The 27,763-nt window shown below is 36.5% G+C and overlaps 2 protein-coding genes across 10 annotated transcripts in view; one reads left to right on the top strand and one right to left on the bottom strand.

Moving 5' to 3' along the window:
* The window catches only part of LOC132611224 (uncharacterized), a 28,607-nt gene extending 10,001 nt beyond the window's left edge, over positions 1-18,606 (bottom strand). For 6 of the 9 annotated variants that reach the window (XM_060325638.1, XM_060325643.1, XM_060325639.1 and 3 more), the window contains exons 1-11: positions 18,414-18,606; positions 16,892-17,702; positions 16,595-16,801; positions 15,994-16,055; positions 11,724-12,213; positions 7,431-7,631; positions 5,881-6,136; positions 5,501-5,741; positions 5,259-5,428; positions 4,601-5,173; positions 3,731-3,897 (exon numbers count right to left, since the gene is read on the bottom strand). In XM_060325638.1, coding sequence (XP_060181621.1) covers positions 3,731-3,897; positions 4,601-5,173; positions 5,259-5,428; positions 5,501-5,741; positions 5,881-6,136; positions 7,431-7,631; positions 11,724-12,213; positions 15,994-16,055; positions 16,595-16,801; positions 16,892-17,700 — 3,176 coding nt within the window. In that variant the 5' untranslated portion in view covers positions 17,701-17,702; positions 18,414-18,606. Of the gene's footprint in view, positions 1-3,730; positions 3,898-4,600; positions 5,174-5,258; positions 5,429-5,500; positions 5,742-5,880; positions 6,137-7,430; positions 7,632-11,723; positions 12,214-15,993; positions 16,056-16,286; positions 16,411-16,594; positions 16,802-16,891; positions 17,703-18,413 lie in introns of those variants that run through there. The other 3 variants (XM_060325636.1, XM_060325637.1, XM_060325644.1) reach the window with 3 other exon arrangements.
* A 4,675-nt stretch (positions 18,607-23,281) lies between these two features.
* LOC132611223 (uncharacterized) lies at positions 23,282-26,353 on the top strand. Its single transcript, XM_060325635.1, has 4 exons — positions 23,282-23,582; positions 24,434-24,509; positions 24,638-24,764; positions 25,880-26,353. Exons 1-4 carry the CDS (start codon positions 23,469-23,471, stop codon positions 26,067-26,069), a joined length of 507 nt encoding a protein of 168 aa, XP_060181618.1. The 5' UTR covers positions 23,282-23,468; the 3' UTR covers positions 26,070-26,353.
* The last annotated feature ends 1,410 nt before the right edge of the window (positions 26,354-27,763 follow it).

Here is a 27,763-nt window from a genome sequence, read left to right as displayed (position 1 = left end):
ACTTTTCATCAGTAAGTCCATTAGAGACCACCATATCGCTGCTGCTAATCCCTCATTTAAAAAAAATACACACCAACATATACATATAGCATAAACTTGTTGAAAATAAGAATACTTTACAAAATTTAGTGAGAATGAAGTGGAGATTTCAGATATAGTGTTGATTCCATATCCACACAAGAATTGTGAAAATGGTCTCATAGTAGATTTATAGTGGTTCAATGATCTTCAAATCGGCCTTCTTTGTTTTCTTGCGTTTTAATTACTTTTTCATCTTCTCCTCTGGAAAATCAAACATCAGCCTAGTGATGAAGAAGAAGGGAGAAATAAAAGAGAAAAAGGTGAAAAAGTAAAACAAAAGGTGAAAAGAAAAAGATATACATTTAATTGAAAGATTTCTCAAAAAAATCATCTTTTAATGATATAAGTTTGGAGTTGTTCCAGGGGGTGATAGGACCCTTGCAAAGTTTAAGTGTCTTTTTGAAATTTAAGTACTAGTTCAGGGGAGACTTTATGTATTCTCTTCTTTTATATATTGTAAAAAATGAGCATTTACATACATTAGTAGGACGGTTTTAAAATAAAAAATTATTTCTTTGATGATGGACCAAGATGGTACCAAAAATTTCCAGTGTTGGTATTTGAGCTTTTAATAAATCAATTCAGCTATCTATAAAAACTACAAAGTGGAATTTTTTCTTTCTTCAAGAGATTTAGCAAATAAAGAGATCTCTTTATTTTCTATGCCGGTCTATGATCTAGACATATTACAATATCTTCGAATCACATAACGCTCATATTTTATGTTTTTTAGGAGCTAAATGAACCAAAATTAGCTTCTAACTGAAGCAAGAGGACTTCTTACAAACTAGACAAGTTGCTTACTTTCGATAAATCTTCGGCAAATCACTTAGACCTCTCCCCTAGTTTATTCAAACTAATGTGTCTCCCCTCCGATTAAAAAAATATCTAATTTTCTACCTCCTCTCTTACTTGGAAAAAAAAAATTTACTCCCCTCCGTCATGGAACAACCAAACAAGCTAACAGTGTTAAATTTGATGCTAATTTAACAAACCTGCCCATGTACTGTTGCGGAAAATTTGAAAATAAAAAGGAACAGGAAAATCGGATAATGAAATATGAGTACATGTATTAGGTTGAGGCAAGAAGGACGGAGTTACCGTGACTGGGTATGCAGAGGAAAAAATATGAGCAGGAAAGAGGGAAGGGGAATTAGAGTGGGCTAGGGAGAACAGGGAGGAATAGGTGAAGGGGGTCGCAGTGGAGAATGACAAGGGGGCTGGAGGGGAATGGCAACTGGAAAATGAGGGGAGTTTATGGCATTGAGTAGGGAAGGGAAGGAATTGCTAGCCAGAAAGAGGAACCAGGAATGGGGCTGGTTGGTAAGCTGGGAAGGAGACAAGGCAAATGGGGCTGGTTACAAGGGGAGATGGTGGCCAAATGGGATGGAGGAGGAGGATATAGTGAGTTGGGCTAACGTAGAGGGAGAAGTAGGAGGAGCACGAATGGTTCGCCAGATAGAGAAGGTGAGGTGGAAGTGCTGCTGGCAGTAATGGTTGCCCAGTTGGACAGAAAGTAGGATGGATTGAGTGATTGACCCAATAGAGGCCGAAGACAACCATCACATTTTTTTTCTTTTACTATATGAACTACAGAAACAGAATAAATTTGGAGGGAAACCCGTAGAGTTTTTTAATTTTTTGGTGAGATCATTGTCAATTGACAGTTCAATTAACGGAGGTTAATGGAAGTCGGGGGTTTGTGTAATCATGTCAAACTAGAGGCATGCCTTAGATACTTCTCTAATTAATTTGTATAATTCCACAGGGGAGGTCAAACAATTCACTCTAAATTTTATTTTATTTTTCCTTTTTCTGGTAAGCACTACGATTAAATAAACAGGAGCTCTTGTTTTTCCAACAGTTACATATCATGTTTTGAGAAGTGGAGTTCATCCAGGGTAACCAAAAGATTAGAATTACGTACTTGACAGGTTTGAGGCACACTGACAAGATTGTCTACCTCATATAGCTGCCAACTTATTTCTGAGATAAAAATCTCAACTCTGTTGCTTAAGTTTAGGGTATAACACAAAAGTTGTCCCCACAAAAGCTTGGAGCACTAATAGTTTTCTAAGTTTTCAAGATCGGCGCACATTTAGTCCAATCCAATGGTATTGTCTACATCTAACATAACAAGCTACGTGCAATAAAAACTCATCCATATACAATATACTCAACCTTCCTGAAGCTTCGGAAGGTTTTATTTACATTGAAAGGGCATGATTTCTCCTCCATTCTTCAGCTGAAACTCATTCGTTCCTCAAAAACTTCTCCATAGGGTTTGTCAGTCTCGTAGTTTGGTATCAAGCGTAATTCACTATGGAAGAGAAACAAGCAGGTCATTTTTTTTTATAACTCTAGAAACTTTAGGTGATAATATGAATTTTTTTTCATCAAATATAGATCGATTCTGTTGAGTTGGACTACATGTGCACCACTTTTGAAAACTTGGAGAGCTATTAGTCCTCCTCCTTGTACTAGGGACTATTTGAGTGGAGACGCAAACTTAAGGGACGTTTTTTGACTTCTTCTCTAATTTGTTCCGTTAGATATAGATGGTATCCATTGATTTTGATTAATTGTACAATATACCAGTTTTGAAAACTTGGAGGATTATTAGTGCTTAACCGCTTATACATTATGGACCATTTGGTTGAAACCCAAAACTTTAAAGACTATTTCAGGCTTTTCCCCCTCTACTTTTTGTTTGATAAAGAAAAAAAAAAGTAGAGGGGGAAAAGCCTGAAATAGTCTTTAAAGTGTTGGGTTTAGCTTCATGGAAAGAAAAAGAAAAGGATTGTATTTCCAACTAGTAGGTATCACTTAAATGGATCTTTTCTTCATTGTGCCCCATCTTTTGCTTAGTCTGCATTGACTCAAAGACATTGTAGGTCTTTCGTGACAACTTCATTCCAGATGATTTTAGGTCTATCTCATACCCTTTTAACACCTGCACTCACCATAGATTCACACCTGCGGACTAGTACATCTGCAGGACAAGACCACACCATCTCAAGCGACCTTCTCTCATTTTATCCTTAATATGTGCAACTTGCACCTTCTGACCAATGTAGTCATTTTCAATCTTATCTAATCTTGTATGATCACACATCCATCTTAGCATCCGCATCTCTACAACACTTATCTTATGGATATGTTGGACTTTTAGCGACCAACATTCAGTAACATATAATATTGCTAATTTTATAATTGATTCACTAGAATTTACCTTACAGACATAACATTTCACCCCAATGAGCGGTCTGACACAAGTTGGAAACAAGATAAGCTATGGCTACATTTGTTCAGCATATCCAGCTTCAGATGTTTAGCAAACAAAACTTTAGCTACTGATTCAATGAAACATTTATGTGTTAACCCAACCATTGTAACAAATAAGACAGCACTAGAGAAAATGATTCCAGGAAAAGAAAACACTAATTTGAAAGAAATTGGGTGCCATATTTACATATAAATCAACAGAGCTGACAACAAAGAATCCAGAAGAAATGCAAGAAGTTGGAACTCTTCATACTGCAATAAGGATGCCATTTCATGTGTCTTTCACAGCAATTGTCACCAAAGATGATAGCAAATTTGATGGACAAGGAAAGACCCTAGAGTAGAAAATAAATCCATTACTAACCAGGGAGCAAGCTTTGATGCCCTAGAGGTGTTCAGAGTCCCAGAAACAGCTTCTCCTATTTTCCTGATCAATTCATTTGAGGAGTCCTTGTTTTGCTCGATATGATGCAAAGCTTCCAGCCACCAAGCAGTATACTGGTTCTTTCTATCACTAAATGCATTACATACCTTCAAATATAAGATATAAGAAAATGTAAGCGGAGCTTCCAAAGCTTGTATAGAGGCAGAGACTAAGTACAAAAAGAAATAGGAAACAATTGAGGGTTCAAAACTCAAGACATTCCAGGCACTTATGTTTAGTAGCTCATCCTAACTGCAGACAAAGTCAGAACTATCTTCTAAGAACACATTGACTAATTGGTCTCATGATTCTACAACTCACAATAAAACTAGATGCCTTTGGTCTGTTGATGCTACAAACTCTTTGAGGGAAATTCCTGAATATGAAAAATTAAACATCCAATGTCAAAATACTAAGCAATTACTAGTCTTTGTTTTAATGCAAAAAAATGTTGTATTGCTTAGTCTATTTAAATTGTCTTCAAACTCCTTTACGTAAAAGCTTAAGCTGTTGGTCGTAATAGATATTTTCTTTTTCAGCTGTTGGCTGGAACAGATAGTTTCTTTTTTCACTGAGAGACTTTGCAGAGTGAATTATCTGTGAGAGCCAAGAAATGCGAATATAAATAATCGTGACAGATACTCTTTCCCAGGACCTTCTCTTGGACGTTATATTTCTTAGTCAAATATTCTCCATCATCTAAGAGGTCAGTTGTCTGACAGATGCACTCAAGTCCAGGAAATATCAAACAGCATCCTCAAACAATTACAGACATTTTCCACATCTATGAAGACCTATCCTGAATATTACCTGATCATATGACTTTTTGAATTCTTGTTGGGCCCCTGCCAGCTTCAAATTAAAAACAGACAGGAATTTTTCCTTCAACTTTTCACATGCTGTTGTCAATGATCGATAACTTGCACATTTGGAAAATTTTAACGTAGTGTCAGAATTTTCATCAACAAAATCTTTTGCCAATGTTTTTGGCATTAAGTTGGATGGATCGTCAGAGTTAGACGATAACATGCTTTCTTCCTTAACTTTGTCTTCCCTGAGTACAGCACCTTTATCGTTTTCTCCAGCATCTTCCATGTTGGGTACTTTATCTCTTGCGCTTCCAGGTGCACATTCAAGCTTTTGCGAACTGTCAGAACTGAGTGGCAGTACCTCAGAAAGGTTATGTGTAATATGGATGTTTAACAAAGGATCCAATCGGAAGTCTTCGGAATGGTCTTCTGCTACATCCAGTGCTTCTTGGTATAATGATACGGCTTGGGAATAAGTTTGATTAATTATAGCAATACCCGCCAGTGCATTCAAAGCAACAACCAATCTCCGGAGGGCTTCCTCTCCTTCTACCTTAGTCTTACTCACCAGAACCTACAAAAATACCTTCTATTTACACGTCTGACTAGAAAAGGCTTTTAAGAAAAGAGCAGTTTTCTGACCCTCACTAATCACTTACCGACAGGATCTCCTCCATAGTCATGGGAGACTGTTGTAGTGATCGCAACCCAGAGCTCCCAACTTGGGGATGGCAACAGGCTTGGCGTAGTTTTAGAAGTGAGTGAAAGAGCTTTGCAGCCTCTATGTTGGTGATAACAACATCAGATGCAGCATCTTCCAATTGGGAACCTGCAATGGAAGTAAATCTCAGAATACATTGCTTTCAATAGTATTATGAATGAAAAGAAGATATATAACAACCAGGTGCTTTTCTCTTGTATATATCATTTTTGAAACTTCCAATAAGCTCACGAGCATCATTCACACACGTCTCATGCTGCCTTTGATAAAAATGCTCTTCAATTGGTGAAAGAAAAAGCCAAGAGACACATTCTTCTTGAGGTGGAAGTTGCAGTTCATCAGCAACATACACCTTTGATGACCTCCACATTAGGTGCTTAAAGAAATCATACGTGAAAGCCATCGCTCTGGAATCTCCCCTCTGGAAAAGCAAAGAGAGATTTCTGAGAGGGAGTGAGAAAGGGATAAGAGGACAAAAAGATAAGATAACGAAACTTATAAGCATTATCTGCAGTAAATATTATATTCAATGATTGCTAAAGAAAGGCCAGGGCACAAACCTCATAAGGATCACGTATAACATCGGTCCACCACCTAAAAGTATTAAAAGGACTTGCCTTTAGGAATCTCAAAAGACCAAACAAATCATCAAGCTTCCTTTGTATGGGAGTCCCTGTAATGCACCATCGATGAACTCCATATAGTCTTAGTGCCATTTCAGTTGCAGCAGCAGCATTATTCTCCACCATTTGAGCTTCATCCAGACATATTCTCCACCATAATATTCTTGTTAGTAGGGTAGGTACGACAGGATATCTGCAACATGATACGCCAGAGATTTATCCTCGATCTAGAAACAACGAAGGCCAAAGAATGAGGTACAAGTAGACACAGGCAGCAATCTGGTTAAATTTCCTAGCATAAGGTCAAAAGACGAGAAACCGGCACTATCATCATCACTCAAGAATATCTTTATGAATTGAAAGTTCCAAGCCAGACGTGTGAACATAATCACCTCTTCAAAGATCTGCTAGCCTGAACAGTAACTTACTTTTCAAGCGAGATTGTCTGGGGATCATGCCTTGAACAAAATATATACCTATGATCCTCTAAACAAGTATTATAAGTGTTTTTGAGACCATTACTTTGCTTTCCACCAAGGTTTCAAAGAAAAGAACAGAAGAAAGGAGAATGAATTTGATACTTGACGTAACGGCTTCAGATATCCCCTAAACATCAAGGAAAAACATGGAAATTTTTTATCAGGTGTCCAAAAAAATCTGTGCATCTCCTCACACTAAAAGCCTTTTAAGTATTTCCGAATAGTACAAGCTTTAAATATCCTGCTATAGTTTCAGAGTTCACATCGGTCTGGAGAAGGAGCACAATGCACCAGTTGCATCATAATTGCACATGCATGATCCTTAGCAACCACACGTCCATGGTCATTATCATCAAATATGAAACTAAAGAAGTTAATAACATTGTTCAGCAAAAGAAAATTAAGGACGATACCTTATCCAAAAAAAAAAGGGGGGGAATTAAGGACAATAAAGGAGATTTACGAAATTAAGAAAACACAATCAGCAAGCCTACCATACACAGTTTCAGAGCCAATAACCTGGTCAAGTAATAATCAGTCAAATACTTTTCAGAAGTTGTCACGAGCAAATAAAGGATAGGTGATCGGGGACAAGCACCAGCCAGATAGTGTAACAAAAGCAAACAAGGAAGCATTTGTCACTTTACAATAGTAATATGAACACATTCAGGAACTAACCAATAAAAGTCAACATCACAACCATGTCTCTCAAAAACCAAACAGATAGAACTTCCTGAGATCAATCACTCGAAGAGAAGGGGAACTCTGCTCTGGTAAGGAGTGACAGGTCAGATACATCCATAAAACATACTTCGAATTAATAACAGAACCAGTAACAATCCGAGCTAGACTCCAGTACCATTTATTTAATCTGTAGCAATGTAGGAGCTTGCAGTGATGCCTTGATTTCAGCATTTAAAAGCCACAAAAATCAGCAAAAGCAGCACTTCTACCTTAGGGCAAGCAAACTCGTAAAACAGAAAAAGGAAATTGCAGGATGAAGGATACCTTTTCTCAAATCTTAGAGCTCGACGATCACCTTCATGCCTGTCAGAGTCGTGTGATAAGTCCTCTTTCAGTACATCATAAGTTGTCAAAACAATGTTGGCACTGAGAAGTTCATTTATATCTGGCAAGGGTGTTTGTGATAAAGAGTTGTTCCTCACTCCTTCATAAATGCATGTTTTCACAGCACCAGGATTTGTATGACTAGCAATAGGAAGATATGATGGGTAAGCAATCCGGATAAGCAACTTGAATAAACATTTGAAAACAGACTATAATTATTTTTTAACATATGTGGTCCAGAAAGGCAAGAAAACTAGCACTAAACCTATTTCACGTTGCCATTAAAAACAACCTGCCCTTAGTCATAATAAGAGGAAGAGCACATTAGGGAAAAGAGTAAGGTCACCCAACAAGTGACTGTACAAGCCAAGGCCATAGACAAAAGGAAACAAAAGCCCCTTCTTTCACAGTTTCCCCTGGTCACTCCCAGAAGTTAGGAAACAGGAAAATGTAGAAAGTTTCCCTGAGTTCTCTGCAAGACAACAAAAGCACAGAAGTGGACTCATCAACCACATCAGGCCAACTAGCCCTTTATGCATTATGAGTGATTACTTTGCTTATATCAGTGACAGGTCATCTAATTCGGAAATTTTTCAGACCTATTCTTTCCAAATTTTCGGGGCAGGATATCGTTTTTTTATTTTATATATAGCGGTATAGAAATTCTTATTCAAATTTCAGTACCAAGATGGTATGACCATGATACTAAAGTCAAGACTTGCATAGATTACATAACAGAAGATTCTGACTAGTTATACAACAACAACATACCCATTGTAATCCCACAAGTGGGGTCTGAGGGGGAAGGGGAGTGTACGCAGACCTTACCCCTACCTCGAGGAGGTAGAGATTCTAACAAGTTATAATACCAGACACATCAGTAGAAAAAATCCCTTTGTATATCTTCAGTTCTTTTTGTTCTTTTTTGTTCTTCTTTTTGTTGGGTTCTTTTTCTTTTTGGGGAGGGAGAGATGCAGGGTCATGTGTTTCCATTCTCTTATAAGTGGTTTAAGATCAGACCAGCATTAAACTGGCTACAATTTCTAAACTCACCCACTTTTGAGTGGCAAAGTTCAATAGCAGAACCTTCTGTATTCATACACTGCTGACTGAATTGCCTATCACCGATAATGAGAAGCACTGCAGAAGAGGTCCCAATTTAAACACTTCTAGATTTCTACTTAAGCTTAAGGTCTTTATCAGCCTACATAATCTGTTATATAACTAGACACGGAATTTTCAACATACAAATAATGCAGTCTGCTGTTACCAACCGGCATCTCATAATTAAAGATACACAACAACTCCAGCCATGATATTGCACAAAAGGATAAAAGATGATCAACACTCACCATAAAGACTTAGGATAAATGTTGCGGACAATATCCATCACATGAAATCTATGATTCACAAAGAAGTCTAGAGCACAATTTGTCCTGATTTGACTGGAGATGCAACAGAATAATTCCAGGAAAACATGACATCAAGAGACAGGATGAAAAAGCTGCCTAAGCTATAAGATGAGGATGTATGGATGTAAAATGGTTGTTTTCTTAACTGACTGAACATAAAATCAAGTAATTCCATGAGAATGAAGCAACTCAAACAGCGGACCAGTAATATATGATGTTAGATAGTCAGAGTATTATTATGCTTAGTGTCCCACATCGGAAAATAGGTATTTAGTACCATGTAAAGTATGTATATAAAAAGGGTTAGTGTAAGACAGTTAAGTTACGCATCTTAATAATATTCTCCCATGCCTTTATTTCTCACATGGTATCAGAGCACTGGTGAGCAAAATTATTGTTGGATGCCATTCGAGCGACATCCGAAAAGAAAGAACTCGCCGCCATGCAATTTTCCGGAGATTTTAGAGGTTATCCACGTCAAAATCATTTTTCGTCGATGTTGTGCAAAAACCAATACCACACAAAGTTCCTCAGACTATGTCGACCAAATTCCAATAAATCAGTCCGGTAGGAACCTCCCTACGGCCGCTGACATTTAGGGTCCCGGCTGGTGTGTCAGCTTACACGCCAGCGCGTGAAGCACCTTTTTGGCAGTCTATGAGAAAAATTCTTCACTTGTGGTGGTCGTCTACCTCTTCTGATTCGACCCATCAATTTTTTGTGGACTATCAGTCACTGGAACAGTGTTTTTCGGTGAGGACAGTGTTTTCTGGCAAAGTTTGTGTTTTCCGGCACTGTTTCATAACTTCTTTTGCACTATGGGTACTGGCTGAAGCTTTTGCAGCTCTCATCATTGCTTTCAGATTTTTTCGGCGGCTTCCCGGCGAAACCTCTGTCGACTAGCAACTATCCAGCCACTTTTCAGCAGTCTTCTCAGCAATATTTTGTGATTATTTGGTTAGAACTCTCTCCAATCCAACCGTGCCTTTTGGATTTTGTGTTTGGTTTTGTTAAGTCCCACATCAGTGCTTTAGGGGTGGGATGGTCTCTTTATATGGTCTTGGATAATCTTCATCTCTTGAGCTAGCTTTTGGGGTTGAGTTAAACCTAATGTCCATTTCTTTTTATGGTATCAGAACTAGGCCAATCCCAATTCATTGTTTGCCCGATGTTGGGCCCCCATCTTATATACCCACGCTCCAGATTTCCACTCATGGGCATGCTGGGGGGTGTCGAGTTCCACAATGGTGAATTAGGGGTGGGATGGTTTCTTTATGTGGTCTTGGAAGATCTCCACCTCATAAGCTAGCTTTTGCGGTTGAATTACTCCTAAGGTCCATTTCTTTATCAGATTCCAAAAATACAGGATTTGAAAACTCAAGTCTTATGATTACTTCGGAGCCCTTAATGGAAAGTTCAAACTATTTAGCTTGGGCTTCCTCATTGTGATGCAAGGGTCAAGGTGTTAGAGATCACTTGAGCAAAAAGACAATTGAGGGAGATGACAAGGCTCAAGCACAGTGGAAAAGATTAATGCTCAATTATGTAGTCACCTGTGGTAATCCTAAGTTGCTCGGACTAGGGTGCGGGTATCCGATACGGGTTCGGATCTGAGTGTCGGTTTCAGCAAAATCTAAATTTTAAGATTCCTAGGTGCGAATCCACGCATGGATACGGATGCTAGAATTCGGCTAAGATAATTCAAAATTATAAAAACAGAGCTATAAAGATATTGTAAATTTTAAGAAATATTCTATGAAAACTTACATGTATATTGTAGAATTCAATCTTTCATTCTCAAGATGAGCATTCCATTTCCCATGTCTTAAATCTGTTTTATCTTTTATTTTTGAGAAATCAAATGACATTCCTTTGCGTTGCTGTGCCACCTGGTCACACAGTGGTCTCATCACCAATCACTGACTCTTCTGTTCTCGCATCTCAGACAATGGAAAATCGGACAAGTCAAACTATAGAGAATTAACGAGAGGATGTTGTTTTGGAAGATCTCGACCCAAGTGTAGTTCTTATAATAAGCTTAGACACACTCGTGAAGTATGTTATTCTTTACATGGTCGATCACCCAAAAATATTCATGTTACTCAGACCGACATTGCAGGAAAGGGTTGTCTTTATCTAAAACAAAAATATAATGAGTTCCTTCAATGTCGAACAAGCAAGCAGACATCTCCACAAGTAGCCTTCGTTGCTCGTACTGATACATTTGTTGCTCGTAATTCTAGTGCTTGTGTTTCACAGTCTAATACTCTTGAACCGTGGGTCATGGACTATGTGCTTCTGATCATATTTCTGGTAAAAAAGTCACTTTTGAGTCAAGGATGCATGGATATCAAAAATGGTTGTTTTATTCACTAACTGAACATAGAGTCGAGTAATGCAAGGAGAACAAAGCAACTAAAAGTCAAAAACAACAATTAATTTTATGATAAAACATATACTAGTGCGTATCTGCAAACTGATTCACAGCCAACAAATACAACAATAGACATACTGCCTCAAGGTTTCAAACTCAGTAAGTAGAGCTTAATATCGCTCCTCCTTTAAAATATTCTCATATAAGGAGCTCTGAACATGATATCAGGAGATTAAAAATTTCCAAAGGAACATTAACTAATGGCTCCTCTTGATGACCAAGAATACATACATGTACGAAAATGTTTTGGTTGATAACATCTATGTCAATTGGTTTATATATAGTTATACCTTTCATGAACTATACTCTATTGGAATATTGAGGAAATCCAGGGAAAATGACATGTTCAAAATAGAACAATGAAAATGGAAGGATAAGTAAGAATACCGAACAATTTCAGCATGCCACTGGGGCAATATAGGAGCTGGACACACTATAAGAGTTGCACCTGAGGCAACTGGCGCTACACAGGCTTGGATCAGTTCTGAGCACGGCTGACAGATATAGCGGCCTTCCGTTTCAACTATTTTAACATCGTTTTTTCGTTTAGCACGCTTGTGCATATTCCCAGTTGACTCCTGCTCATTTAAGATTGCCTTAGATTTTGTATATTTCTTGTTAGGCGAATAGCCCACACAATCTGCGTGTTGCCATGCATCACAAACATCACACTGAACCCACAATCCTTTATATCTGATGCTTTCACTCACAGAACCACATATACACTCTACACGCTCTCTTTTCAGTCTTTTCAGACTATTCTTCTGACCCTCATCACGCAGAAATTCACCAGTAAAATTGCCAATGGAAGATGATGCCACCTGATGTGCAAAGATACAAGCAAGCAGCTCAACAGTTTTTCCCAGCCCCATCTCATCTGTAATAGAACAATACCAGAAGAAGCAACCAAAGCTAAGTAAGGCTTTCAATGACTGAAAAATATCGAAAGGCCCTGTTCACAGTTGAGGTACTTAATATTTGCAGAATTGCCTAACATCATATATAATACTCCCTCTGTTTCAATTTGTTTGTCTAACTTTTTTTAGTCCGTTAAAAAAAGAATGCATTTTTCCTTTTTTGGAAACTCTTTAATTTCAACTTTCCACATGGCATGTTTACTACCACAAGATTAAAGAGCATTTTGGTACATTCTACATATCTTTAATTTAAGGTGACAAGATTCAAAAGTCTTCTTTACTTTCTTAAACTCCGAGTCAAGTCAAAACCAGACAAACAAACTGAGACGGTGGGAGGTATAAACATTCAAGCATAAATCAATTACTTATAAGGAAATTACATCAGAAAACAAGCAATCCATTCCCTTAATAACTCAGTAAAACAGTAACTAAATATGAGGAAAGTGTTCTAATAAAAAAGAAAAAGTGAAGGAAAAAAGAAACTATTTCAACAAAACAAGACATGTTTGCTATCCAAATCAATCACATGTCAGACGGTAAATGAAGCCCACATTTTTTAATCAATAAGGTAAGATTCCATCAATGAACAGCACCAAGAAGGTCCTAATATGTACAGAGGATCAACCAGTGCAGAAAGAAAAAGGAGAAACAACGAATGATCTGATCTATCATTCTATCCTAAAGATTTTACGGTGTCCAATACATTTTTAATTGTCTTCCCTGATAAGGATTGAAAGTGTGAGAAATTATGAGAGAAAATATTATTATTGAATTGTGTATCTACATTATTACATTGAGCCCTATTTATAGACACTACATCCTAATCCTTTTCCATGTAGGATACTATATACGAATCCTATTCCTATTCTAACACTCCCCCTCGAGCTGGTGCATACAAGTCATATGTACCGAGCTTCTTACAGATGTATTTAATACGAGGACGACTGACTGACTTGGTGAAAATATCCGCAAGTTGATTACTCGACTTCACAAATTTAGTAACAATATCTCCGGAGAATATCTTTTCCCTGACAAAGTGATAGTCAATCTCAATGTGCTTAGTCCTCTCATGAAATACCGGATTTGATGCGATATGAAAGGCCGCTTTATTATCACACACAAGTTTCATTTGACTGATTTCTCCAATTTTTAGTTCTCTGAGCAACTGCTTAATCCAAACTAGCTCACAAGTTGTGTAACGCCCCTTTGGCCGTTATAGTAATTTCGAAAAATTCGCGGCCTTGGCTCCCAAAGCACATGCGATTCGTCACGTGTACTTGGTAAAACCCTAGCCTAATCGGACCCGACGTAAGAAAAGAAGTTAAAATATCGGATTTGGGCCACCGGGCCCCAAATAACCGCCATAGCGGTTGGCTGACCGTCGTAGCGGTCACGCCATAGCAACAGATGATCCGCCGTAGCGAAGGTATGCAAATCTCAAAGGACCGCCCCATCAGTGTAAATACCGTCGAAGCGATACCGCTGTAGCGGCACTTTGACCGCTGCAACGGTCGACGACCATTATTGACCATATTTAAAGCCCCATTTCAGGACTTGACCTAAACTTCCTCATTTCTAAAACTATATAGCCGTCACTTGGGAGTTTTCCAACCCTAGAGACTTGAATATTTGTAAAAGTAACCTTCTCTTATCACTAATTTCATCTTCCTTAAATTCTTCCTCCAATTTCCCTCATAATCTTGAAAATGGAAAGTATTAAGAAAAGGATACACCAAATTTCTTGAAAGACCTAAAATAGCTAATGGGTATTCTTAACCTAGTATAACATCTTTATGGGAAGAAAAGCTTGTTTATTTCAAGATTAGATTAATGACAAAGTTTCTAAGATCTAAACCTTCTTGTTTCCAAATAGGTTAGTTGATGGATCTTAATATTGAGAATATAAACTAGAAATGCTAGTTTTGATTAATGATTAACATGGATTTCTATAGGAAAGGGTTAATTGGTAATAAAGGAGATTTAGGAATCTGATTCCAGAAATTACGGTCTTACCCTTACGAACCCAAATTCCTCAAACTCTTACTTACTTGAATTACTTATCGTTCCTAGACCGCTCGGATCATTATTTCCTTATGAGGATGGGAGATGAAGTTCAATGGATGTTCGCGACACCTGCTCGGCCTCGAGGTAGATTACGGCTTTTCCTTTTTGGTAGACTTCGGTTAGAGTTCCACATATGTACGTTAGATGAAACGGAGAATGCATGCCTAGGTCTTCGGACACCGATGTCGGGATGGTTATATTAGGTGGGTATTGTTGTATCAAATTGTCTCTTGCGATACTTGTTGGTACGGTAGAAATGATGTGTTACCTTTTGGGTGAGATTCGGGCTAGTGAGACACGTGTAGAGATAGTACTGTCGGAGATTTCATGTTAACCTTCGGGTATGAAGGTGTGATTATGGCTTTTTGCCTTATTGTGTCTATTGTGTTGTTGCTTATTGTGAGTTGTTGGCACGTCGCCACGTGATTGATTCTACAAGCTTGCTGCTTAGTGATTACTTGTGTGTCGGAAAGCATTTTATCATGAATGAGGTTGTTGGGAAGGAAGTAAGGTTTATGATATTGTTATTGTGAGTGAGATTTGTGTCCAAGGGTGGCACCAGTGTTTTATATATTCTTGTTGGCATTGTTATCATGCATTCACTCATTCATATATATATATGTATATTGGGATGGGGTTGCGCGCCACAACACTTACTTAGATCGGGTTGCATGTACCGCAACACTGACTGGGATCGGGTTGCACGTTCGGCAACACTGACTATTGGATCGGGTTGTGCGTTCCACAGCAGGTACATGGACTTAGCGGTCCCTCATGGATCATGACTGTCGAGGCGACGAGATATTCCGCCCAAAGCGTGTGTGTATCATTGCATATGCATTGCATTCATACCATATACATCTTGCATTACATCTTATTATCTCTTATGCTTGATTATGATATGGATTTGTGATTGTATTCTCTAAGACTTGCACGATTGGGTTTATTTGCTATAACCATAGGCTGTGATCTGAGATTGATTAAGTGTTTTACTAAATATGTCCATGATATGCGGGAATGACCTAGGGGGCGTGACTGTGTTCGAGTACTTGAATGGTGAGAAGGTCTGTCATTCCATTTTAGCCCAAACCTATTGAATAGTATGTTGACTTGTGAGTGGTTAGTATATGAGCGTCCTTGAGGGCATTAGCAAATGATGTGGGGATTGGGAAAGGTCGCACACCCCTGGCACGTGGAACAAATGCTCAGTCGGAGACATAGGATTTTCCGGCGCGTGACGGCAAGACTGCCGGAGTGTTTTTGTGGGGTTTTCTCGCCTGAACCAGATCTACGCTGTCGTGGTGTCGGAATTTGCACAACACCACCGGACAGAGATTGTGATGCTAACAGCCACCGGAAAAATTATGCACGGCTGTAATTTAAAAAAAAAAAAAAAAAATCGGAACTTCGCTGGAATATTACACAGCTGATATTTCCTCACTAATGCTCTGATACCATGTGAGAAATTATGAGAGAAAATATTATTATTGAATTGTGTATCTACATTATTACATTGGGCCCTATTTATAGACACTACATCCTAATCCTTTTCCATGTAGGATACTATATCCAAATCCTATTCCTATTCCTATTCCTATTCCTATTCTAACAGAAAGCAATAACATAAGAAGGTAGATCAAGGATGAAAGACTGCCAAATTCAGTCATTTTGCTTACCAGCTAAAATACCACCAGGAACAACTGCCGGGGTGCTCTCTGGACGCAAGGATACATTTCCACTGAAAAGTAACATCAGAAAGAACCCTTCTTAGTTGATTACAAAAGTATGAAGAATATAACTTAACAAAAGAGATTTTTAAGAGAGATATCTGTTTAATCTGAAAAAGTTCTATTTCAATTTTGACTCCTTATATTTTGAGTTAAGATTTAAGAACAATAGAGCTGTGCTTAAGGAAAAGGAAGAAGCATCAATCAATAGTGACCCAGCCATCAGGATGAATGAATTTTACCATTCATTTGATCTTTTCAAGAAAAGAAAGGGAACAATGGATGCTTGTCCTGGAATTAGGGATGTACATAGCAAGTCACATCCCATTCCAAAGAACAGAAAATGACGAGAAGCTGATCATCCACCTTTAGAATTCATAAACGCAAGATAGCAAAACCAAATTCAGTTAGTGCCAACAGTTGGAAGTGTCCATTTCATCACAAGGGGGCATATTAGATGAACCATGGATGAAAAATACTTCAAAGGATGCTAAAAGCACAGTGAATCTAACGGTAACATTTTCTGTATATCATAGAGGGAGAAACATACCAAAATGGATTGTAATATATTGTTATAGTGGTGTCAATTAAACTCAGTGGCATACATAGAGGAGAAATACAGTGATTTATTTTGCTTTGCAAAGATCCATCGGAATTTCTTTTCTCCCTCTGCACCATCCAATAAGCGGCACGACGCTGGTAAGGTCTAAGCTTAGGAAGCAAATCAGGGAGGTCATCATCAAGCATCGGCTCCTCCCTGCAGGAAATATCACAAATGCAAGCCAAGTATGAGGAAATTTGCAAATAGCCAACACAAATTGAAACTAATGTCAGTAGAAACACTCACTTTGATGGCTTAATAGCTTCATAGAAACTAGCTACATCAAACCTAGAAAGTTTCCTTGCAGCAGAAGAACATTCATCCGGCCCTGAAGCTAGACCAATATCTGCATGTGCTGCCACCTCGTATCCATATCTAGCTTCTGAAGTCACAACCTCTGGACGTAGCCAAGCCATCACATGCATCATGCTCTTTTTCCATAGCTGTCTGGATGTATCAAGAAGTGACTCACACGCATCAAATGCGCTTTTTAAAATCTCCACCCTCACCCGTATTGATGATAAACAACTTGGAACAATATGCCCCGTAATAACAGGCCTCAATGTCAAGAACTTCAAACTAGCCAAATGGACTAGCCCCGATATACCCTCATCAGGTCCATCAAAATTCCCCACCACCAACACAACAGTTTCCTCCAAACCCTCCTTCTCCTGTTTAGCTACAATTTCCAGACACATACTACTAGCAGATAATACAGGCCAGTGACCTAACTTTATCCTAGTAAGATACTCATTAACATTACTCACCCTAAACCTCAATAAATACCTTGAATCCCGGTAGAACTCCTCATCCAATATATAACGACAAAACTCGTCACTAACATTCAAGTCTGACAAAACAATTTCAGAAATATCCATATGTTCATCCGATAACCAATTAGACCGATCAATTTCAACAAAAAATGGCACATCAACTACAAAAGACTCATCCTTTTCCGCAGTTCCAGCATCAGTTTTGCTGTTTAATTTCCCCTTAGGAACTTCTCCTTCCAAAATTCCTACTGAACGATTTGGCTTAGATTTCCTCCTACCCATTGCTGTAAACAATTAAGAAATACAATGAGCAATGTGCTTACAAGATAAAAATCCTGGGAAATTTTTAAAAATACGCAGCCCAACATACAATATTACGCCATGTAGCGCAATATACAACACTCCCTCCAGTTCAAAAAGAGTGTCCACTTTGCCATTTGCACACCCTTAAGAAAATACTAACTCCTAGACAAAAATAAGTAATTTGACTAAACTGCCCCTAATTAAATAGGCATTGAATTTGATCACATAAACTTAATAGGGGAAAATCTAAAAAAAAATAGGGTTAATTCTTTCTTGATTTGATAAGTAGACACTCTTTTTGACCCAAGAAAAAAAAGGCTAAGCGGACACGCTTTTTGATCGGAGGAAATATTATACAACATTATAACTGGGGAAAATCATTATACATAATGTATCAACCTTGTATAAAAGGTGTTTATAAACAAATATAGGCTAAAGCGGGTAACAAACTCAAAACATGATTTTCGCAATCCTTTACTTGTTATTCGAATAACCAAGAACCTATACATATAGTAATGAAAATTCAAGAGTTGTAAAATGAACTTGAATGATCTACTCTAAGGGAACAAATAGCTACATAATATGAATGGTTTCGCAGAAAAACTGATAGAAGTGAAATAAGAATATTGTGGAGAATTCAAAAAAACGAGTCTACTAAATGTGGAAAAAGAAAAAGGGAGAGAGAAGGAAACCTTAATTTCCCGGGAGTACAACTGTTGAGTTTTGTTATGACGAAATTCCAAACATTTGGATTGATGAATCCGTACTGCGGGAGGGAGCTTATAAACTGACACTCCTGTTCCTATCAATAACCGACTTTGTCATGTTAGGGATCGTTTGCTTGGGTCTGCGATTATGATGACGGGAATTTATTTAGTGGATTAGTTATGTGAGGCCGCGGCTTAAACTAACATATAAAAGTAGATAAATATATATAATTTGTATACTACATATAAAAGTAGATAAAAGATATATAATTTGTATTAGTATAAGTGTACAATAACAATAATTATATACCCATTATAGTCCCACGAGTGGGTAATTACGTTAGTAATAATTAAATTTCGTATAAGTATATTTTCAAATATGAAAGCAAAACTTTCATTCCACTCCTTTAATATTTTAACTTTCATTTTGATGAAATTATTTACTTCAAATCAAATGCAGAGCCCGAATTTGACATTTATAAGTTATGTATCCTAATTTTCTGAAGTTATTTAGTTCTAAATAAATAATCTATACATAGTTAATGAACTTTTAAGACAAATGCATAATTTAACTTGTGCAGCGGATGGAGTTGCTCCTCCCTTAATTAGGGATTAGGGGTTCGAACATGGATATGGAAAAAATCTTTGGAGGGAGCGCTTCCCCCGAATGGGCGCGATACAGTGGGAATTATCTGGATTAATTGGGCTCAAATGCGGATATTGAGCACCAAACAGAAAACCAAAGAACATGAAAAATGAGGTAGGAGGTTCGATAGCTTTTGAAAAGTAGACCTTGAAAACAAAAAACAAAAATTGACTTAAATAAATAAGATTAGGACCTAAAAGTAATTAATTAAAAAGTTTTTAAAAAAATTGAAAATTCTTGTGAGGACTACAAAAGTCCCTAAGTTTGCCCTTATATATAGTAGTAATATATTTTTACCAAAAAAGATGTTTTGATTATTGCACTAGAAATGAGATGAGATATACTTAGGGTGTGTTCGGAAGAAAATGTGATCTTAGAAAATATTTAGTAAATTTAGGTAGCAAAAAATAAGTGAATTTCTTACTTATTTTCTCATGTTCAATTGGTTGGTAGAAAACATTTTTCAAAAAACACCACCCATGCTCCACTAACCCCACCACCCCATACCACACCAACCCCCTTACCCACCCAACCAACACTCTCCAACCACTTCATTTTCACCCACCCCTACGCCACCCCAACCCCACACCACGGCTCTACCCAGCGCTCCCAAATTTTCTATTTCATATATTTTATTTAACTTTTTTAAAAAAATGGAAATTTTTTTCTTATCCACCTAACCACCACCCACCCCTCACCAAATTTAACAACGCAAACTTTGCACTTTATATAGGTAAAATGAAATATGAAGTAGAAAATCCGAGTGGGGGTAGGGGCGGGGTGGGCTGATGTCGTAGAAAATCAAAATAAAAATAAAAACTTTTCAAAACCTTTTTTTAAAAAAATAATTTTTTTGGAGGGGGTGGTGGGGTGGGTTGGGGGTGTCGTAGAAATCAAAATAGAAAATAAGGTTTTCAAAACTTTTTTTGGAGGGGGTGGGGTGGGATGTCGTAGAAAACCAACATAAAAAAGAACTTTTCAAAACTTTTTTTTAAAAAATAATTTCTTTGTAGGGGGTGGGGCAGGGTCGGGGTGGGTAGTGTAAAAAACCAAACAAAAAAAATTAAAACTTTTTTTAAGAAAAAAAAATAGTATTTTTTGGAGGGGTTGGGGGTCCCATGGGACGGGGGGAGGGGGGTGGGTAGTGTAGAAAATCCAAAAAAAAAAAAAAAAAAAAAAATCAGCCCCGGGGGGGGGGGGGGGGGGTTGTGGGAGTTGTTGGGATTTAGTGATTGGGGGACGGGTTGGGTGGTTGGTGAAATGTCAATTGTGGACTTGTTTTTCCTACTTTGATTAGGAAAGTCATTTTCCCCATTTTTAAAGAACTTGTTTTCCAAAAAAAAAAGTTTTGCGTAAATTTTGACCAAACGAACATAAGAAAATTAAAAAATATTTTCCGAAAATAGCGAACACACCCTTAATATAATATTTAATCATAAATTTTGTTGATCTATTGCAATTAGAGCTATGATTAAAACTTTGGAGGTTAAGGAAGTAGATGACGATGGGTCCATAAATCCACTGCGTGACTCCTGTGTCGTAATATTAAAAAAATAATTAAATTATTATTTTGGTTAAAATAAAATTATGAAGGGTAAAAAAAAAAAAAAGCAAAAGCACAAAATACTTCAGTGAAATGTCATTCGCCTTTTTTATCTATAAAAGTAGCTTTCTTATTGGTTAAAATCGTAATTTGATTATTTTCTACTATTTATGACTTTGAAATCTACTACTTTCCTTATTCGAACTACGTAGGAAATCATAAAATTTAGGACTTCAACGTCAAATAAGATTTTACATTATAAAAAGAATTTACTTACTTGAATTATGTATCATAATTATAATTATTTCCATGTTACTCTTCCTTATATAATACTTCGATATTTAGGACTACTCAATATGTACGATTTTGGAGTCCAGCTGATAATAATAATAGAAGTATTTAAGTTGCAACTTAATTTTACTTCCACTACGACTCATGTTATCACTATTGTAATAATTTACATAATTGAAGTTATCAACTAGACATGTAACTTCTTTTCAAAAGTTTAAACCTTAAATGAAAAATTACAATACATTATTTCAATCTATAAGGATGTCTACCACATTAATGGCCTTATAAAAAGTGCTCAATATGAGGCTCATGGTTGATGGTTGATAGCAGACGAAACTATATATATCAGTAATAGGTTGTTAATTGGTCCATGGTTGATAGTAGACTTCACAAAGATGATATTTTCCTCTTGAGCTCATCCAAAAGTGTGTTATCTTATGTCTCAGTCAAAGTACGGTCATCTATTTCTTTTGTTATTCATGTTTTAAATAATTAAGGATTCTGTAATACTTACACTTCTATTAGTGTTTATTGAATTGTATGGTATGCACTACATCTTATGAAAATTTCAAATATTTGTCGGTCTTTTAAAATTACCTCATATGTTTCGTTTAGATAGGTCTCCACAGACCTTTCAATTCGGGATACTCGAAAATAGCATTATGGTAAATTTATGTTCAAGAATAATAAATTATGTTATTTTAATGTATCCTACATGGTTCTTGATCGCATTTAGTACTTTGAATGTGTTGTAAGTATAGAATGACTCCGTTAAAAGATTTTACTTTCAAATACGATAAAATTTGTGTTTCCAATAAAAGTTACATTTGAGTTGATCAAACAACAAATTCGCGTTAAAAGTAACCAAAAGTCAAGTCGCATAATTTTTGAAGTCTACAACTTCACAACTTTGACTTTTTACAAAGTTTTTTGCCCTATTTCAACATTTTTTTCCCTTCTTCTTATAAATGTATACGCGGTACACACGTGCAACACACGTATGCTAAAACTAGCATAATATAAAATATGTGTTCAGTATATAATAATAAGTTGGGATAATTTTTATTTTCAATTTTAACCTTGGATCTTTTAAAAGACTTTTGGGTAGAAGCTGTAGCATTTTATTCGGGGATTTAAGTAATTCCATAATCATTATTCACTCTTAATGGGGGAAGAATAATATCCAAAATTATGGTATAAATTAATCTTGGATTGCTAGTTTCGAATTTGAAAATTTAATCATACGCTGAATAAAATATTTTGGCATCAAATCTTGGGATTATTATCCCTTATCCCACCAACTTTGAGTAGTAGGATAGGGAATACTGGAATGAGTTATTTTACTCCGCAATTGATTATGGGCTAATTAGTTATGGGAATCATGTTGTATTAAAATGACAGAATTAGTTATCTCATTTACAAGATGAGATAAGTTAATGCAATGAAATATCTCATCCATTAGATATTCTTGTTTATCCCATTCCGTAACTAAGAGCCCGTTTGGCTTAGCTGATTTAAAGTAGCTGATAAGCATTAAGTGCTATAAATATTATTTTTAAGTGTTGAATCTGATTTAATAAATAAGCAGTTACGCGTTTGGATAAAATTGCTGAAACTGATAATAAGTTGCTGAAGTGTTTGGCAAGAAAATGCTGATAAGCATATTTTCTGTTAGAATGACCTAAATACCCTTAAAGTTGTTTATACTAATAAGAACGTAAATTCCAAATTAATTCAAATACAAAAAATATTTATGCCTCATTTATTTTTAATGTAAAATTGATTAGATAAAATTGTTTCTTATGAATATAAATTATTTTATGATAAGCAAAACTACAATCATAAGCTTTAATAAAATACTTAATAATTATACTAAAATTCGTTAGGGTAACATACTCAAATAGTACACAAAATATTTGAATAGAAGAAACGCATATACAATTAATGAAATTTTGTTTGTTGCTACTTAAATTAACATATTCAACTGTGATAAAAATTTCGAGCAATCAAATCACGAGTTGCTGGGTTTTAATTTTTAAAGACGTAGGGTGAGGAAATGACGTGATGGAGAGGGCTAGGGGTTTTGTTAGAGTAAGGGTATTTTAGGGATTATAAAATAATATTAGGGATATAGCAGTAAAAGTCCTGATCAAACTAAAAGTGCTTATAAGCTAAGGGTATTCCAGAGATTACAAAATAATATTAGGGATAGAATAGTAAAAGTTTCAATCAAATTAAAAGTGCTTATAAGCTAAAAAATGATAAGTTGGGAGAGACCAACTTATGGCTTACCGCTTATTTTAGCTTATAAGCACTTTTATTTTTAACAAACACACAAATAAAAGCTAAAAAGTGCAAATCAGCTTACAAGCTTAGCGAAACACGGTCTAAATCACTAGTGTCTGTCATCTACGTCTCCTAACAGCCTGTAATGCTACCCAATAAGGATATTCTGGTCACTTGGCATTTTAAAAAATAAGGAGACTGGTAAAGAGAAAGAAAGAAGGAAAGAAAAAGCAGGGGGTTAGGGTTTTGCGCAATTGGGGAAGAAAAAGAAGGCATGGGAGGGGGAAGGAAGAATTTGAAGAGAGGTGTTGAAGAAGAATTTTTGACCCTTGAAAAAGGACAAAGCATTATGCAAGTTCTGGACCTTCGAGGTTCCAACCTTATTCAAGTAACACCCATTTCTTCTTTTATGTCTTATTATGGATTGCATTTGTATATACCCTCTCTGTCCCAAAATAAGTTTATTTCACGCCCATTAAGAAAAATAATAAATACAAGGTGTGGTTTACTATTCCTTCTGTTCACTTTTTATACTTGTCACCTTTCGCTTCTCCACGAACTATGAGGATTTTGACCAACATCTTAAGATTATATGAGAAAAACTGCAACTTTTAGTATTTTTTGGTATAGTGTAAATTTTAATTTTAAAATATTGAATTAATGTAGCTCAATTTAGTTTCAAAGATTAGTCAAATTGACTCTCAAGAAGTGAAACGTGATAAGTAAAAGTGAACAGAGGAGTAAGTTACCCTTATTTATTACTCCCTCTGTCTCAAATGATGTGTCGCTTTGTTGTATTACACGCTCCTTAAGAAATATTAATTAGGAGGAATATTTGACTACTTTTATCCTCATTTATGTCTACCTTATACTCTCTCTATTAAATGTTACTTTATTGATGTGTCATCTTCATTAATAACAAAATTCTACTAAGGGTAAAATGGAGAAAAAATAATTAATTGTGCCTTCAACTTCTAAAACGATAAATAATTCGAGACAACTATTTGTAATAACCACGACAAATAATCTGAGACGGAGAGAGTATATAATTCTTGAAAACTGAGCACTATTAAGGAGTCGTTATAGTTGGAAACAACTACTATTTTTATCTTGAATTCATAAGGGGACACTTGTTTTGGGACTATTTTTTTTCCTAAAGCTACACTTATTTTGGGACGTAGGGAGTATTTTGTTAGTATCGAAACTTAGTTTTTTTTTTTTTTTTGTTGGAATGTGAAGGTAACGGATGCGAAAGGTGAAACATCATTAGCAATATTTCCAGCTAAATTTCAGAAGAGCATGTGGATAAAAAGAGGTTTGATTTGGTATTTCCTATCCTAAATTATGGGATTTATCATGATTATTGATTCCATGCCTTTATTTTATTGGCGTTGAATAGTTAAGAATAATGTTAAAGTGTTTCCATTTTTGTTCAATAAATAGGCAATTTTGTTGTGGTTGATGAGAGTGGCAGAGAGGAAGCTACTGAATCAGGTAGAAAAGTGGGATGTGTTGTTACGCAAGTACTCTATTATGATCAAGTCCGTGTGCTTCAAAAGTCACCAGAATGGTGAGATTCTGAAATTCAAGCACCTATTATTTTCGCCTTTTTTGGTTTTAGGGAAAGGGGAGGGGATTGTTCCTTCTGAAATCTGTTTTGGACTGGAAAAGAAGTAGCATTATTTTGCTCACTGAGCCTGTCAATGTAAATCTCTATCGAAATGGATACATTTCTTCCAGCTTGTGAACTTGCAGATAGCATTGTGACAAAGGTTATTGAGATTAAACATTAATCACTGATATTGGGAAACAGGAGATGATCTCCTTATAATGCTCGAAGCAGTACTCTTGTTTCTTCCATGTCATTTGGCTTTTAACTCTCATGCGTGCTGTAGGGGTATCCACCATTTTGAATTTATGTGTTTTTACATCCACCCTCGTTGTAGATTTTGACTTTTTTTTTTCCTAGCAAGTCTGTAGGTTTCTGTTACAGCATCTGGTCATTCAGCTTACAAGTTGAAGCCTCTCAGTAACTACTTTGCTGAGTATTTGTTTTGCTAGTTTGATTTCACGGAGTTGGTCACATATATTTCAACGTGCTAACTTAATTGATATATTGGTGTGCATACTCCCCATGTTAAAAAAAAAAAAAAAAAAAAAAGAACAAACGTGAACGGGGACTGGATTGATGATAATTGAATCCTGGGTCCCGAACAGTGATTCGATTGATGACGAAGAAAGAGAATTCTTGGTTCAGTTCTCTACCTTAACGACATAAAATAGGATTGATTGAATTGTATTGAGTCCGATTCATAGTGATCATTTATCAAAGAATGACTCTGGTTATCAAATGATTGAACAATCAGGAGCAATTAACTTACAATACTTAGTTGACATTCATAAAAAGCACCTAATGAATTATGAGTTCAATCCATCCTCTTTAGAAAGACGGAATACATACAAAATAGATGGTAAATTTTTGTGGACACAACCCTAATTGAAACATCATACTACCTCCCGACACCCCCTGACATACTTCAATCTGCTGCACAATCCTGTCTGATTAGTTGGCGTGAATCTGTCACTGGATGCTACTCGGGGAGGGTCATACTATGGTCTACTACTCTCCTCCCCCAAAATAGTTTTCGGTCAGAAACTTTCTCATGTTGTGTAATCCATTTGCAGGCCTGAGATTTTCAAATCCACAGTAGTAGAGAGTTCAAAACAGGATACGCAATCACACAATTCCCAGATGGATGAAAATGAAGACTCAAGTGATGATGATGGACTCCCTCCATTAGAAGCCAATACAAACAGATTAAATCCTTTTCAAAGGGAGTCGGAAACCGAGTCGGATTCAGATACTGATCCCTGATCCATGTTTTGGGACATTCATGGCCTTCTTTTCTGCGGATGAAGTAGGTGTAAAGGCATTGCTTTCTTTGAAAGCTATTAATTGTAAATCTGCTTGCTATAGAGTAGTGAATATGTCAAGCCCACATCTGGAGTGAGTGAACTTCTGAATTTCCGCATTCAAAATTATCAAAAATCTGAGTTCTGGTACGATTTTTTTAATGCTATGTTTCATAGGATGTTCTTCAATATTGCAAAATATGCATAGCATACTTTGTTTGGAATTAACTCGTGAATTAAGGCGAATGAGCACAGTTCAAGGCCTGATGAGCTTTTTCGCCTGGTGTTGATAAAATGTTGTGATGCAAGGGTTTCAATATATGTACCAATGACTACATTTTGATTATGTCTTCTCCTTTAATGGAGTTTATGATTTAGCTGCTCCCTGCTCAGAGAAACACTAGAAAATGGGACTATCTTGATGGCATCCCCATTATACATTCTTCAGGAAAAAGGCTAAGGATTTTTTTTTTTTTAAACGGAATTGTTCTGTTAAATCTTGAGAATTATGTACAATCTAATCGTTTGTCAAGTGGAAAGTTAAACAAAATGACGCAAGATTATTCTTTTCATATTTTCTTCGGAAAGAAATTGTAGAGCAAAATGATATTTGTATTGTATTATCAGAATTCTAGGTGCGGGACGTTCTTTTCAAGGAATTTCCCATGTGCATTTCTCATGCATGCTTAAACGACGCTTTGTTACATCGTTGGTTCATACTATATCATAACAACGACATATTTAGTGTAATTTCCCAAGTGAAGTCTATGGAGGATAGAGTGTATGCAGATTTTACCCCTATCTTGAGAGGTAAAGGAGTTGTTTCGGAGGCCAAAGTCATATATGGATCCCTGAACTTGTCATGATTTTTCATTTAGACCCCTTAACTGAAACGTTAGCCATCTGGACCCTCGAACATAAGATAAAATGTGCCATTTGAACCCCTCATGTCAGCTGGGCACACGCATGCAGTGCACTGCTTTAAACAGAGCGTGAGTTATCAAATTTTTTCTTTTTTCTTTTTAATTTTTAATCATTAAAAATTAATTTTAACAAAAACTCTATTTTAAAATCTATTTAAATAATTAAAAAAAATTGAAAAACCCAACCCATCCTCTCCGATAGCCCACTTCGCCGCCGCCACTGCCTCCGCCATCGCCTGCCTCCTCCGCCTCCGCTGCTACTCCACTTCAAAATCTATTTAAATAAATCTTCGACAAAAAACGACACCATTTTTTTAATTATTTAAATAGATTTTGAAGCGGCGGCTGCGGCGGTGGTGGGGGCGGCAGAGGCAGCGGCGGAAACAGCGGCGGCGACAGTGGCGGCGGTGAAGTGGACTATCGGAGAAGATGGGTTGGGTTTTTCAGATTTTTTAAAATTATTTAAATAGATTTTAAAATTAATTTTTCTTAAATTGTTTTTTTTTTTTTTGTTGACATGACTTATTTTTATTGGTCTATTTTTCCATGTCACTGGTCTATTTTTCCATGTCACTGGTCTATTTTTTCATGTCATTGCAAGTGGACTGCACGCGTGTGTCCAGCTGGCACGAGGAGTTCAAATGACATATTTTATCTTATGTTCGAGGGTCCAGATGGTCAACGTTTCAGTTAAGAAATCTAAATGAAAAATCAGGATAAATTTAGGGGTCCA

Source organism: Lycium barbarum, chromosome 9 (genome assembly GCF_019175385.1).
Source record: "Lycium barbarum isolate Lr01 chromosome 9, ASM1917538v2, whole genome shotgun sequence".
Lineage (NCBI taxonomy): Eukaryota > Viridiplantae > Streptophyta > Magnoliopsida > Solanales > Solanaceae > Lycium > Lycium barbarum.
The sequence above is the reverse complement of the archived record's forward strand: the minus strand, read 5'-3'. Positions and strand labels throughout refer to the sequence as shown.

Bases quoted from the DNA above. Each gene is read 5' to 3' on its own strand.
- LOC132611223 (XM_060325635.1), top strand. From the start codon at position 23,469: ATGGGAGGGGGAAGGAAGAATTTGAAGAGAGGTGTTGAAGAAGAATTT. The intron at 23,583-24,433 runs GTAACACCCATT...TGGAATGTGAAG, and splicing joins GAGGTTCCAACCTTATTCAA to GTAACGGATGCGAAAGGTGA. The intron at 24,765-25,879 runs GTGAGATTCTGA...ATCCATTTGCAG, and splicing joins CTTCAAAAGTCACCAGAATG to GCCTGAGATTTTCAAATCCA.